The 13,961-nt window shown below is 45.9% G+C and overlaps 2 protein-coding genes across 8 annotated transcripts in view; both read left to right on the top strand.

The window, feature by feature from the left end:
- The window catches only part of LOC130682240 (zinc finger protein 665-like), a 148,855-nt gene extending 145,856 nt beyond the window's left edge, over window positions 1–2,999 (top strand). The window contains exon 4 of the mRNA XM_057496384.1: window positions 626–2,999. Coding sequence (XP_057352367.1) covers window positions 626–2,865 — 2,240 coding nt within the window. The 3' untranslated portion in view covers window positions 2,866–2,999. The remainder of the gene's footprint in view (window positions 1–625) is intronic.
- The window catches only part of LOC130678807 (zinc finger protein 493-like), a 170,701-nt gene that overhangs the window by 145,344 nt on the left and 11,396 nt on the right, over window positions 1–13,961 (top strand). For 3 of the 7 annotated variants that reach the window (XM_057496353.1, XM_057496350.1, XM_057496354.1), the window contains exon 3: window positions 13,213–13,339. In XM_057496353.1, coding sequence (XP_057352336.1) covers window positions 13,213–13,339 — 127 coding nt within the window. Of the gene's footprint in view, window positions 1–6,169; window positions 6,866–9,282; window positions 9,379–13,212; window positions 13,340–13,961 lie in introns of those variants that run through there. The other 4 variants (XM_057496352.1, XM_057496349.1, XM_057496351.1 and 1 more) reach the window with 4 other exon arrangements.

The following is a 13,961-nucleotide window of genomic DNA, read 5'->3' as shown; positions in this document are numbered from 1 at the left end:
ACTCCGTTTCTCTTCCTCCTGCCAGTGAGCTGGGGTGAGGGTAGGGCTTGAATCCCACCGGGCCACAGCTCTGGTACGTTACCCTGTTCTGTGAGGTCTGCTCTTTTCTCCAGGAGTATGCAGTCTGGCGCAGTCCTCTTCCTGTTGCTCTTTCAGGATTAGTTGTATTAATTATATTTTCGTATTATATGCGGTTTTAGGAGGAAGCCTCTGTCTCACCTCTTATGCCGCCATCTTTAATCCAATCCATTCTTAAGAAAGTATTTCAGTAGGTCCAGGATTGAACCGTTTTTCTCACAGTGGTATGTTGACTGCAAGTTGGCATGTGATTTGTGGTCAGGGTGGATAAAACACCATTTGAGAGCAAAATGTTTGCATAATGTGAGTGTTTCTCTCATAGAGTGTTTGAATCTAGATGTTACTGTAAAGTTGAATTATGTGTGATCACTCTTTAGTGAATCATCCTGTCCTTTTAGTGTTCCCCAAAATTTGAATATCAAATTTTGTTTGGGATGTTTCAGAATCTGTTTAGTATATCACTTTTGGTGTAATATTATGCTTTGAGCATAAAACATTAATTTTCAAGGTAAGTAATGGGATACCTATGGTCCTTTATATCTTACAGATATTTCTTCTACACATGTGATCAGGAATTTACAACCAAAGGAGGATGGTAATTCAGGAATAGTCCAGACAGTGATGTTGGGGAGACATGTAAACCATGAAGTCAAAGATTTGCACTTTAGGGAAATCCAGGAAAATCCTCATGACATTGAGTGTCACTGGAAAGATGAAGAAAGAAATCACAAAAGAATGTCTATAATCTGTAAAAACCATCTCCCTGATAGAAGAGGTCAACCTAATAGGAAGGATGAAAGAACCAAGCCTATTGACAATCAGCTTGCACTCAGCTGTCACAATGAACTGTCTGTATTTCAAACTGAAGGGAAAATTGGTGAGTGTAATGAAGTGCAGAAGTCTCTCAGCAGTATTCCCTCATTTTCCCCACTACAAAGAATCCCTCCTAGTGTCCACAGCAACAATAATGAAAAATATGGCAGTGATGTTGTGCATCCTTCAAAAGAGACACAGGAGCAGACAGCCCACGAGGGAGCAACTTACCAATGTCTCGACTGCGGCAGGACCTTTACTGAAGACTCACACCTGACTGGACAGCAGGTGATCCATCCTGGAGAGAAACCATGTAAGTGTGGGTGTGGCAGCGTCTTCAGTCAGAATGCAGACCTTGCAAGTAATCAGAGAATTCATACTGGTGAGAAACATTACAGATGTAATGAGTGGAACAAAGCCTTTAGTGTGCCTTCAAACCTAATGGACCATCAGGTGAGCCATACTGGAGAGAAACCTTACAGATGTAATGGATGCAAGGAAGCTTTTTCCCAAAGTTCCAAACTTGTAAAACATCAGAGAACTCATAGTGAAGAGAAACCATTCAGAAGTAATGAACATAGTAAAGGTTTTTTCCAAAGCTCAAGCCTGTCAAGCCCGGTTGACCATCAGAGAAATCATACTGGAGAAGAAACAAACAAATGTAATGAGTATGGCAAAGCTTTTATTGTGCATTCAGGTCTAACAAACCAACAGTTAATTCCTACTGGAAATAATCCATATCAACGGAATGAATGTGGTAATAGTTTTATCACACATTCACACCTTAGGATTCCTGAGAAAATTGATGTAAAGAAACCTTTCAAATGTAGTGTGTGTGGTAAAGCCTTTGCTCGTGCTTCATACCTCACTGCACATCAGAAAATCCATACTGGAGAGAAACCATATAAATGTGACACATGTGGGAAAGCCTTCCGTAAAAATTCATACCTTGCAAACCATCGGAGAATTCATAGTGGGGAGAAACCATACAAATGTAAGGAGTGTGGCAGAGCCTTTTGTTGGAGTTCAACCCTAACTAAGCATCAGGAAATCCATACTGGAGTAAGGCGTTACAGATGTATGAAGTGTGGCAGAGACTTCCGTCAAAGCTCACAACTTAAAAGTCACAGTAGAATCCATACTGGAGAGAAACCTTTCAAATGTAATGAGTGTGGCAAAGCCTTTACTCAAGGCTCACACCTTACCAATCATCAGACAACCCATACTGGAAAAAGACCTTACAAATGTAATGAGTGTGGCAGAACGTTTAGTTTGAGATCAACCCTAATTAAGCATCAGGTCGTCCATAGTGGAGAGAGACCTTACAAATGTAATGTGTGTGGCCGAGCCTTTAGTAGAAAATCAAGCCTAATCAACCATCATGTAATCCATACTGGAGAGAGAGCTTATAAGTGTAATGAGTGTGGCCGGACCTTCACTCTGAGATCAGCCCTAACTGTGCATCAGGTAATCCATACTAGACAGAGACTTTACAAATGTACCCAGTGTGGCAGAACCTTCACTCTGAGATCAACCCTAAGCAAGCATCAGGTCACCCATACTGGAGAGAGACCATACAAATGTAATGAGTGTGGTATAGCCTTTCGTTTGAGATCAACCCTAACTATGCATCAGGTAATACACACTGGAGAGAGACCTTACAAATGCCCTGAGTGTTGCAAAGCCTTTTCTCAAGCTTCACATGTCACTACACATAAGGTAATCCATACTGGAGCAAAATCTTTCAAATGTAATGAGTGTGGCAAACTGTTCCGTCAGAAATCTCACCTTTCATGTCACCGGAGGATTCATACTGGAGAAAAACCTTACAAATGCCCTAAGTGTGGCAGAGCCTTTACTCAAGCCTCACACCTCACTGCTCATCAGATAACCCATAGTAGAGAGAACCTTACAAATGCCACTGAATATGACAAGTCGTTTAGTATTGCCTTAAAGTCAGGCTTCACCAAATAGTTAATATGGGGACGTTTCATCTTATTGTTCACTCTTCACTAGAAAGAATATCCAGCTGCTCACCTCTAGAGGAGGATGCCTCCACTCCCTGTATCAGTGTTTAATTTGCTTTATTAAACTACCCTTTGCTTCTACCTGCTTGACTTGGTGGTGAGGTTTTTTTCAGTAAGAGTTGCGAACAGTCCTGCATGTTTGAGGTGTTACCTAGCATGCAGGGAGATTTCCCCAAATTGGATTGCCTGAATACCTTTTTTGTGATCACAAAGGGACTTTTAACATGATATTTTCTAGTGGTGTAGTCACATTAATCAATTGAGTAACATATTCTGGATAAAGAACAGGCCTGTGGAGCATAAATGAACCAACATATCTCTGATGGATAAAGAATATCAAGATTCAACATGGTCACCTAGACCCTGTTCTTGAGAGAACTCCAAAGCAATCACCATATGTACCATGTCTAATCCCAGCCCATATTCAAAAGGCTGTATAAAAACCCCAGTCCCTAAGACATGTAAATGCACATCTTTCTCCTCTGAGGTTGCCTGCATGCCTGAGTTAGTGTGTACTTTGCATTTAAACAAGACTTTCTTTGCTTGAAAAAAATACACACATGTCCTAGAGAAACCACAGAAATGTAATGCATGTTGTGAGGACTTGATCCACTGTTCACAAGTTGGTGGACACACTGGAGCAATGCCTTACAAATGCAGTGAGTACGGCAAAGCCATTTCTTTGAGTTCAATAAACTATTCTGCAACAGGGAAACCATATAAATTTATGTGGCAGAGGCTTTGTGGAGGTCACAGCGTTAGTAGATGTCATAATGTACATGATCGAGAGAAACCACAGAATACTTGCTCAGGGTTTTACCTAGAGATCAAAATGGGATCATCAGATTTGTATTTTAGAGGAAACCTTGCAAATGCTGTGGATGGGGTAAGGCTTTTCCTCAAGTGTCCACATGTTTGGAGAAATGAAACAATTTGTGTCGGAGGGAAACCACACAGACAGACACACACATCGTGGAACTGCCTTTAAGAGATCATGAAACAATTCAATTGATAGTGGAGAAAACATTTGCAAATACAATGAATTTGGTAAATTTTAACCAGTTCTCACAACAATCTGTGTTTGAAGACCAGGGTGTGGACTGCTATGTGAGTCATATGAAATACACATTTGGCCACTCATGAACAAATACCTATTTCCCAGGTATATTTGGTCTTCCTCCACAGTACCTAAAGGGATGTCTTGTCATGTTAATGAGAGGATTTTGGACCCCACCCAGGAGTAGAGTGGAAGTTAAATCAGCCAATAGCAAATAAATTAGTCCATCATTGCTATTGATGTGAGCAGGTCAGGAAGTATGGATCCACAGGGTGGTGGAGTAATGAACTTAACACCATTAAAGTTGCATGAATCAGTTTATTTTGCAATTTGCTTTTTGCACAACACTCAAGGGGGATCATGCATACCTGAAAAGCATGCATATCACATCTCATACCACACAGCAGGTGGTAAGGATCCATGCTGTCCCAGTCAGCCTCTTGTCTTTCCCAAGGGTAAGGCAATGCAATGGAGACACTTCCAGTGGAGTGGTGAATCTGAGACACAGCAGGAGTGTGAGTATATGAGCAGAAGCAAGCATCGTGCAAATTTGTGGTGCGGTGTCAGGGACCTCTGGGACAAGCTTGCCAGAGGGACTCTGTACAATCCCCTGCATAGACCAGTCTATCCATGCAGGGGTCAGAGGTAAGGGGACAGTCCACCTGTGATATTACCCAGTTTGGGCATTGAATGGAGCGCCTGATACATGGAGTTATCTGGTTCGGGCGTTCACCAGCATACATTTTAGGGTGGGGTATGTTTACAGAGGCACTCGGTGTGTGAAAGCAGGCAAGCCTGTGGGGGTAAAATTGCAATATTTTCAGAATCTCTCACTTGACTCTAATGCATCTCCTAATCAATAGGTGTTTCCAACGCTTGAGAGAAGTCCATCTCCATGTCCACTGATTACAGGTTTGGGAGTGTGAGGGCATACCTGAACTGGTCATTTTGGGTGGGGCCCCTTTTTGCGGCCAGGTCATGAGAGGTGAGCAGAAGTGGACGAATAGTACTTGTAAGCCATAAATGGGTGTCTCCCACTTTAATTCCCCCTTTGACTGATTTTGAAGGCTTTAATGATAATTTTTCCCCAGCGGAGAACATATCCCTCCCTCCCCCTCTGAGGTACATATGCCAACTTCCCCATGTAAACATGATTATATTTCAATTGATTCCGTATTTGTGTATGGATGAATTTTTCCACATGTAGAGATGTGAGAGAAACATACTTCATAGTAGATGGCATGATTGTGAGGAAGAGTCTACTGAAACCCTGACCATCTAGTTTTACTTTCTTTGGGATTCATATAAGAGGATAATACCCCTTTCCCTAACTCAGAAATGTTATGAAGTTCATTATTCTTTAGATGAGAAGAAATCCAAATGTGGTCTGGAGATGGTGTATTTTACAAGCTTTGTTATCCACACCTGACAGAACATTTAGAAATAGCAAAGAAAAAAAAACCCTAAAATATTTTTGAATTAAAAAAGATACTTTCTCATTACTTTCAGAATGAAAGTGACTTGGAAATTATATTTAGAATTACCGACTTAAACATTATGATGCCCACAAAATGTATCTCAAAGGCGTTTGTATTTCATGAAACTATTGTGGAACAGAATAACAGTATAAAGAACATCACAATATGTACTCTTTAACAGTTTTTTTTTTTTTTAAAGCAAGGGATGGTGGCCTACGTCACAGCCGTTTGCCCTCCACGGCCTCCTCTCCAGGTCTCCCTAGTAAAGTGGAGAATGGGGAATAGGAGTGGAAATGAGGTTGCTGTGCAGTTCCCCGTTCCCCACAGGGAGTCTTTTGCATTTCACACCCTACATGGCCCTCACACAGAAAATTCAAAGAACTGGTTTAAGTAAATTTCTTAAGCAGTAAAGTCCAGATACCTTTCTTGATCTAACCAACGCCCCACATCGACCCTCCACCCACCAGATCAGATCCTAGTTGCCAGATTCTGCTGTTGCAGACTCACTGGCAGGACTGGCGGGCATCCCGCTCAAAAAATGGCATTTACTTGAACTGTTTTCAACTGAAGAGGGAAACACCTTATTTTCCAAAATCAGTGGCCCTGTAACTTTAGCCCTTATCTTAAAACTGAACCATTAAACTACGCGGTCCGACCCTCCCGGGGACCGCGCCCCGCCCCCTGACGGCCGCCCGCCTCTTGCGCGCGCGCGCGCTTTCCGCACAACCGCAGGCAGCTCTTGGGGAGCGGAGGTCGCCGTGTGGCGCTGGAGTTTCGGTCTCTCCTGTTTTCGGTCTGTTCTGCGCTGTGGCTCCTGCACGCTGGATCCCGGGGGTTGCTGCGGACCTCAGAATCCCCCCTCCGCGCCCCGCCCTGGTAACTCCGACGTCGCCTCGCGGTCCGGTGCGCTTCCCTTGCGGTCCGCGGTCGCGGGGAGGCTGGGCCCGGCCCTCCGCCGTTCTGCCTTCCGTCCACGTGGACGCGCCATTCGCGTCGTTTATCTGCCTAAAACCCTTGAGTAGCGTCTCCGGCCTCCGTAGGGCAGCGGCAGCCTGTCTGGGCCCGGGATTTTGGCGAGCCCCCCTCCCCGCGGCCCCGGGCCGGGCTCTCCGCTCCCCGGGCCGCCCCTGCCGAGGCGCCTCCTCCCCGGACCGCGGTGCTGGAGGGGGACGCCGGGCTCGAGCCCCGGATTCCGCCGACGGGTGAACGTGCTCTCCCGGAGGCCGCGCCCCTGGGCTCGCGGGCGACGGCGCTGGGGAGAGGCCGGGCCGGAGCGGCGGGGACAGAAGCGGGACGAGTGCGGAGGCCGGGAGGCTGCGGGACAGCAGGCGCAGGGAGAGGACGGGCGAGCCCGGGAAGGAGCAGGCGGCGGAGCCGGGGAGGCTTAGAACCTGCGGGGCCTCCGGGTGGAGGTGAGTCCCCGGGGAGGGAGGCCCTTGGGGGGAGGCGGGGAGGCGCTCGGGGCGGGAGTCCGGGGAGGGTGCGCCCTGGGAGCCGTGGCCGCAGGGCGGCGTGGTTCAGGGCCCGAGAGGACCGGGGCGGCCCGGAGGGCGCAGGAGGGAAGCAGAGCCGCTGGGGGTGCCGTGGAGGGGACGGGGGGCGCGTGACCGGGCGGGAGGGCAGGGGAGTGACTGCGCAGGAGAGTGTAAGAGGGCGGGCGGAGGGCGGGATTGCGGGGAGAGCGGGGACCGTGAGGAAGCCCGGGGAGAAGGGGCAGCGGGAGGGGGACCAGTTGCAGTGCGCGGAGCAGGGGGGAGAGGAGGCACCGAAGGGACAGACGGCAGGAGAGGGGAGGGCACCTGAGTGAGCAGCAACCCAGCGGGAAAACACAAAATCAAAGAGAAAAAGAAATAGGGAGGTGGATATACAAAGTGAGAGGTGGAAACACAACATGGAAACTGGCGGGGGTGAAGGGGATTGGGGGTGGGTTTGGAGGGGCGGCGACATGGACCCAGATGAGTAGTGAGTGATTACGTTCTGATATATCGATTGGTGGCTTTAAACATGCATCTAAAATTTGTTTAAATGATAGAGATGAGACTGAGAATTGCCGAAGTAATAATAGGCTGGTGCATTTTATATTCATTGTATGTATCTGAACATAGCTTCCATTTGCAACCTCATTTAGCCCGAGGACAGTGTCCTGACTTGGTCAGTGGTGGGCCACCGTCTTTTCGTTTTCCTAGCTGGGGTAGATGGGCTAGAGGATCTGGAAGAGAACTGGGGCATGGAACGACTTGTCACCACATGGTACCCTTTTTAAAGGTACATTAAAATGACTGCTTTGTTTTCATTTTTATTTTTTGTAATAGAATTTTATAGAGATATATATACAGTTAATATGTAATTCATCATTCATTTTGTAGTTTGAGATAAATCTTCGCCCATCTAATTTCTACTTTCATATAATTAACTTCTCAAATAAGTTTTGGTGGCCTTTAATGAACTCATGTTATTCTTTTATCAATATGATACATTGTCACATTTTCCTTTGACCAAAATGACTTAGACTTGAAAAACATATCATTTCCTTTTTCAACTTGTTTGTGGTTTAAGTCAGGCCTGCAGGCTTTGTCCCCTGTATCTTCTGTCTTGGATGGACGTGTTCTTTGGTACCAATTAATAATTTTAGACTGTTTGACTGGTAGTTGGTAGGGATGTCAGTGATGTTTTAAGAGTCAAAGACTAATTTAACCAGTTTTGTAGTATTCAGTTTTCCTCCCTTTTATGTGATTTCTTAGCATAGTGAGCTGTGACCTCAGAGTAGTTGTTCCCCTCTGGTCTCTCCCGTCTTTTTTCTGCAGTGTTGAAGATGTGCCGGATTGACTTGGAAGCTCTGTGCAACAGAGCCCAACTATGTCTGGTGCAGCAATATTCTCAAAACAAATAAAAACAAAACCTCACCCATCTGTAAAGCTGAAATGAAAAGGAAATATGCTCAGAACTTATTTCTACAACTTCCTTGTTCAGTGTTGTACTCACCTGTAGTCGCTTTTTCACAATCCTGCATTTTAAAAACATTTCACAATGACTTTCTGGAACAGAATTAAGTGCTGGTATCAGGGTGAGAACCTGGATGTGTAATCCTGACTCGTGGATGTTACTTCGGTCGCAGCCACAAATGGTGGTATGTGCATTCGAAACACACAAAGACAGATCTTGTATGCACTCTATTTTTCCATCTTTAAAGGCAAACGTTATCGCACACACTGCAGCAGTGGGGACCCTGGCTGTCCCCACACCCCTCTTCAGTTCACAGACCCGGCCTTGATCACACCCCATGGAGGCCTGACACCCCTCCCTGCAGCCACCCACAGCCTCAGGAGAGACGCTCAGCGCCCTGGTGCTCACTGCTGCACACAGATGACCTGCGTTAAGGCTGGTCCTGTCTCACCTCCTGGAAGGAGAACCTCTGGTCAGGTGACACTATATAAAGGTTTTCATGCCGATAGTAACATGTAACTCCTTTTCCAGGAAATAATTGTAAAATATTTAAAAAATACAGAATTACAAAAACATAGCTATACATGTGCAAAATATTGAAAGAGAGTCAGTTGTAAGCTCTGAGCGGATTTCTTTTTTATTTCCCCTTTATTGATGTGTAGGTTTTTGGTGCATAGTGTGCGAGGGCTTCCCAGGAGGGCGGGATCTGAAGAGATGGTGGGGGAACTCACCCGTTGGCCTAAGGAGGCTTCTGTCCGCGAGTCCCTCCTGAGCAGTGGGCAGCAGGGGACCGTCCTTTCCACACCGGGAGGTCCCCCATGTGGTTGTAGCAAAGGAAGGGAATGCGATTACTCTAAGCATTAAACGGCATGTTTTCTGCCTTCAGGATTGGCTCTAAGAAAGACTCATGTTCCCTGAGGCCAGAGTCCAGAAAAAGAGGAGGAGGACGGCAGAGAAGGAGCCAGGAATGGCTGTTCCTCAGGTAAAGTCCCTACCCTTTGGGTGACCTTCTGTGTCTCCTTCCTGAAGGGCCCTTCCTGGGTCTCCCTGAGCCCTGACCCTGACTGCGTGACCCCTGGTCACTGCACTCGCATGTCCGCACCTCTCATCCCCACTTCGGTTCCATGTCAGCTGACCCAGTGACATGGGGCTTGTGCGGGGGCTCCCTGGGCATCGTCCTGGGCAGGGCTTCCCACCGTGTTCAGGGGACAAGGCGTCGGGGTGGGTGGGCAGCAGGGACGCGTCTAGGGCTGTGCCTGGATGCACTGTCAGCTCTCCGTAGCCCGGATGAAAGAGGCTGCAGGGGGAAGACACGTACTGATGTTCATAAGTATGTGGTAAGTTGTGGGAAAGGAGACCAAAAAGGGGCAATCTTTTCTGCCTGATTTGGAATATATCTGAAGCTGGACACGTGAGTCACGGGCTCAAAATCTTAATGATTGGGAAACACCATCAGAGACAGAGGGTGTTGGATTCTATCATGCATTTTAACCTATGGCGTCCACCTTTCCAGCACGGATGGCTCCTCTTTCGTGTGCATGGTAATGACCTGGCTGGGACTTCCGTTTCTTAAAAGCACTTTGCACGGTACTCCGGGCAGGGTGCATCCTGGGCCTCTCCCCGGGCTTGAAGGGGAGCTTCCAGTCTCAGCACTGCATGTGCCGTTCTATGTGTGCCTTTCATATAGGGCCCTGCTCGCGTTTACTATTCCTGGTTCCTTCAGTGTTTATCCTCAGAGTTTGTCAAATGTCAGCTTTTTTCCCATTAACTGAGATAATTGTGTGTTTCTTTTCCCTTCCTTCCTATTAATGGAGCGCATTAACATTGAGTGGTTTTGTATGTTGAATATTCCCAGCCATGCAGGAATAATTCCACCTGTGGTGGTCTGTACTGGTTTGAATGTGCTGTCGAGTTTCATATGCTCGTGTGTTAAGTTTTTGCATTGATGTTCTTCAGGAATATCAGTCTCTACTTTTCTTCCTGTGTCTTTTTCTGGGTTTGGTATCAGAATCATGCGATTCCATAGAAGTGTTTCTGAAGATTTATAGCAGGATTCGTGTTTATTCTTCTGTAAGTATTTGGTAGGCTCCTGGGGAAGCCTTCTGGCCCTGGGTGTGTGTTGGAGGTTTCTGAGGACCGCGTGACTCTCTCTAGTTGTAACTGTTCACATTCTCTTTATTACTTGGTGATGCGGCTGCGAGGTTGTATGTTTCTCTGAATGTTCCCGTATTTTCTAGGATATGTAATTTCTTGGCATATAATTGTTCATAGTCCTTTCTTATAGACCCTTTTCCACATTTCTGGGACACCTGTTGCAGTGTCCCCCTTTCATTTCTGATTTTACTTGAGGGCTCACTCTTCTCTCTGTGTCTCTCAGCCTAGCTAAATGTTTGTCAATTTCTTAATCTTTAAAAAACCTGTTCTTGGTCTGTTGATTTTTATGTAATTTTCCTAGTCTCTGTTTCATTTCTCCCTGCTCTAATCTTTTTTCTTCTACTAAATTTTGGTGCAGTTTGTTGTTTTTCTGATTTTTTGAGGTATAAAATCCTATTTCTGATTGGAGACCACTCCTTTTCTGTAATGTAAGACTTAGCACTGCAGGCAGGCATCCTCCTCAGTGCCGCCGTCACTGCGTCCCCCGCGTTTGCTGTGCTGTATTTCCATTTTTTGTCATAGTTCTAAAAATCCTTGTGACTTCTTGGACCTTTTTATTTAAACATGAGGTGTATTCCATATTTTGTGGAGTTGTCTGTTTTCCCTCTGCTATTTGTTTCTAGCTTCACTGGATAGAGAAGATACATATTATTATTTCAATCTTTGGACATTTCTGCTTTGTTTTGTGTCACAACATGTGGCCTGTCCTGCAGAATGTCCCGCGTGCGCTTGCACAGAAGGTGCCCTGTGGCTGTGGGGGGGTGTCCTTCCCGGCTGTCGGGCCCGTCGGGCTGGGGAGCTGTGTGAGTCCTCGGGCTCCTTGCCCGCCTGGCTGGTTGTTCTGTCCGTGTTAACACTGGGGTGTTGGCCCTCATACTGTTTCTGCGATGCTGTCTGTCTCTCCGTCCCCTCCTTCCGTGTTTGCGTCATCGCTGTGAGAGTGCGGGCATGTTCGTAATGGCTGCATCTTCCCGGGAATGGTCCCTCTTGCCATAATACTGCCCTTTGTCTCTTGTGACATCTCCCGTCTGGCCTCTTTCCTGTGCTCTGATAACGGCTGCTGCTGCTGTCTGGAGTGTCCTGGTGGCATCGAGGATCTTTCCCTCCTTCCTTTTGAGCCTCTCCCTGTCCTGAGATTCGTGCGTGTGTAGTTTGCCTGGACAGGGGTGAATGGCAGGAGCCCTGGGCAGTGCCCTTTTCTCCACCGTCATTTCAGAAGAAAAGCTCCCAGTGTTGTAGTGATCATGGCGTTTGTTGAAATTTCTAGTGTAATAACAGTTTTTTCCCCCAATATCCTTTCTTCATGATTTTTCAATTATTCAGTAGTTGTTTGTAGTGTTCATTTTTCTGGTCTTTTTTTTTTATCTTAATGAGCTGTAATGTAATGTGTAATATGATAACTTCCAAAGCTCAAGCATTTTAGTGCAGTAAACAGTCTATTTGACTTTGTTTAATGACTACATATTTAAATTTGAGTGGATAAAATTATATTTTTGTATATCGGTGCTTTATAGGAACTGGAAGTGTTGTCGATTTTTTTATTCCTTTTACTTTCCCATTAGCTTCCTTTTGAATGATGTTGACAAACTAGAATAAGTACAATAGATATATTTTCATTGTCCCAAAGATGGTGAAATACATACACATAAAAATGATGGGAAAAACAATTTAAATGAATGTCCAGAGACACCTTTTCCCATGGCGGTTAATTGGTTTGTTTGTGGGTACGTGTTCAACTGCTTAGATGTGTAAGACCATTGTTGTTGTAAAAGGCATTGCATGGTTAACAAGTTTATATTTGTAGCAGTGGAAATTATGTCTTTGGTATATTCCTTGTCCTGGTATGTATTTCTTTCACTGTCCTGTTAATTATTTAAATGTACTTTGTGCATGTGTGTGTGTGTGCGCGCATATAATTTCCTTTTATGCAGTCCCATGTAGTTACCCTTGAAGTTATTTCAATTTTCTGGTAAAGGACCCTCTATCCATGCACTTTAGTGCTCTGTTACTTAGCTGTTTTATCATTTATGTTCAGTTGTAAAGCTGGACCCCTTGAGTTCTGGTGCTTGCTTATTTGTTTCTTAGCTGTTGGACCAGAGGCCAGTTTCTTACAGTGTCTGTGACACAGTTTTACCTCTGTAACATGAGATGGGCAGAGAACTTCCTCAGATGAGCTATCATGCTGGTAACATGTTAGTACATGTAAAGCATTGAGTAACTAACACCCAGCACGTTAGAAGTGTTAAAGCCTTTTAAGCCACTGCTGTTACTATCATCACAATGTTTAGGTTCCTACTTTTCTTTAAAACCTCTGTGGACACTGTCATCTCTGAGGCCACCTCTCCTGCTCTACTTCGTCTATATATGGGACATCACACATTATGTAGAACATAGTATCTGACACTTAGATATAGAGCACCCAGTGCTGAATTTGTATTTGTGTGTTTCATGTGTTATCCCCCAGATTGAGAAGTGCACAGATGAGGAGCACATTCCAGGGAGAAGCATAAGATATTAATGTTAGAGACACATAACTCAGAATCCGTTTATGCGGATCTGTCAGAATATAAACTTCATCCACATCTCCCCCGACACCTCTGTCTCCTTATTTCGTGTGAGGATCTCCCCTCATGCTCCTTCATCAAATGTGTTTTCATTTCAGGGACGGTTGACCTTCAGGGATGTGGCCGTCAGATTCTCCCAGGAGGAGTGGGACTGCCTGGACCCTGCTCAGCGGGCCTTGTACCGGGACGTGATGCAGGAGAACTACAGGAACCTGGTGTCCCTGGGTGAGGATGGCGTTCCTGCAGAAGTGGGGATTAGCTATCTCTGCCTTTTCTCTGGTTTGCCCCTAAGGAACCCTCGCAGTGTGCTACTGAGGCCAAAGCCCCTTCAGTCAGACATGGAGAGCTTCGTAATGTGGCGTCTGCACTTTCACTTCACTCCTTTTTCAGATGATACGTCAGAGATAAATACGTGTAAAGCCCTGTGCTGTGCTTTCCAGTAGCCGCTTTCCTGTTTGCCGCCTCTCTGCTTTCCATTCAGCAGTTCTTGGAAGAGACCAGATGTCTCACTGTTCTGTTCCCTGTGCATTCAGGAGGCAGGTGGTTGGAGGGGTTTGTGCAATAGGTTTCTAGACCTGTCTGAAGTATCCTTCTCTCCTCACCTGAGCCCGGAGCTAGGATTCTAGAAGTGTCACAGCATGTCCCATTCCTTTTTTTATAGACCAGAATTTTCTCTTACTGGTCTGAATATTATCTGCGCAGAAGATCCCTGAACAGCAGAGAGAGAAAATTGGAAAAAACCAAATGGGTGGGATCATATTAGGCTGTGAGCACAGGCAGGGCTCAGGAGGGCAGAGGAAGGCCCAGCACTAAGAGTGTGGGTCCCGGACCCAGGGGGGGAGGGTTC

The sequence above is a fragment of the Manis pentadactyla genome (assembly GCF_030020395.1).
Source record: "Manis pentadactyla isolate mManPen7 chromosome 15 unlocalized genomic scaffold, mManPen7.hap1 SUPER_15_unloc_1, whole genome shotgun sequence".
NCBI lineage: Eukaryota > Metazoa > Chordata > Mammalia > Pholidota > Manidae > Manis > Manis pentadactyla.
This window is presented reverse-complemented; position numbering and strand designations above follow the sequence as displayed.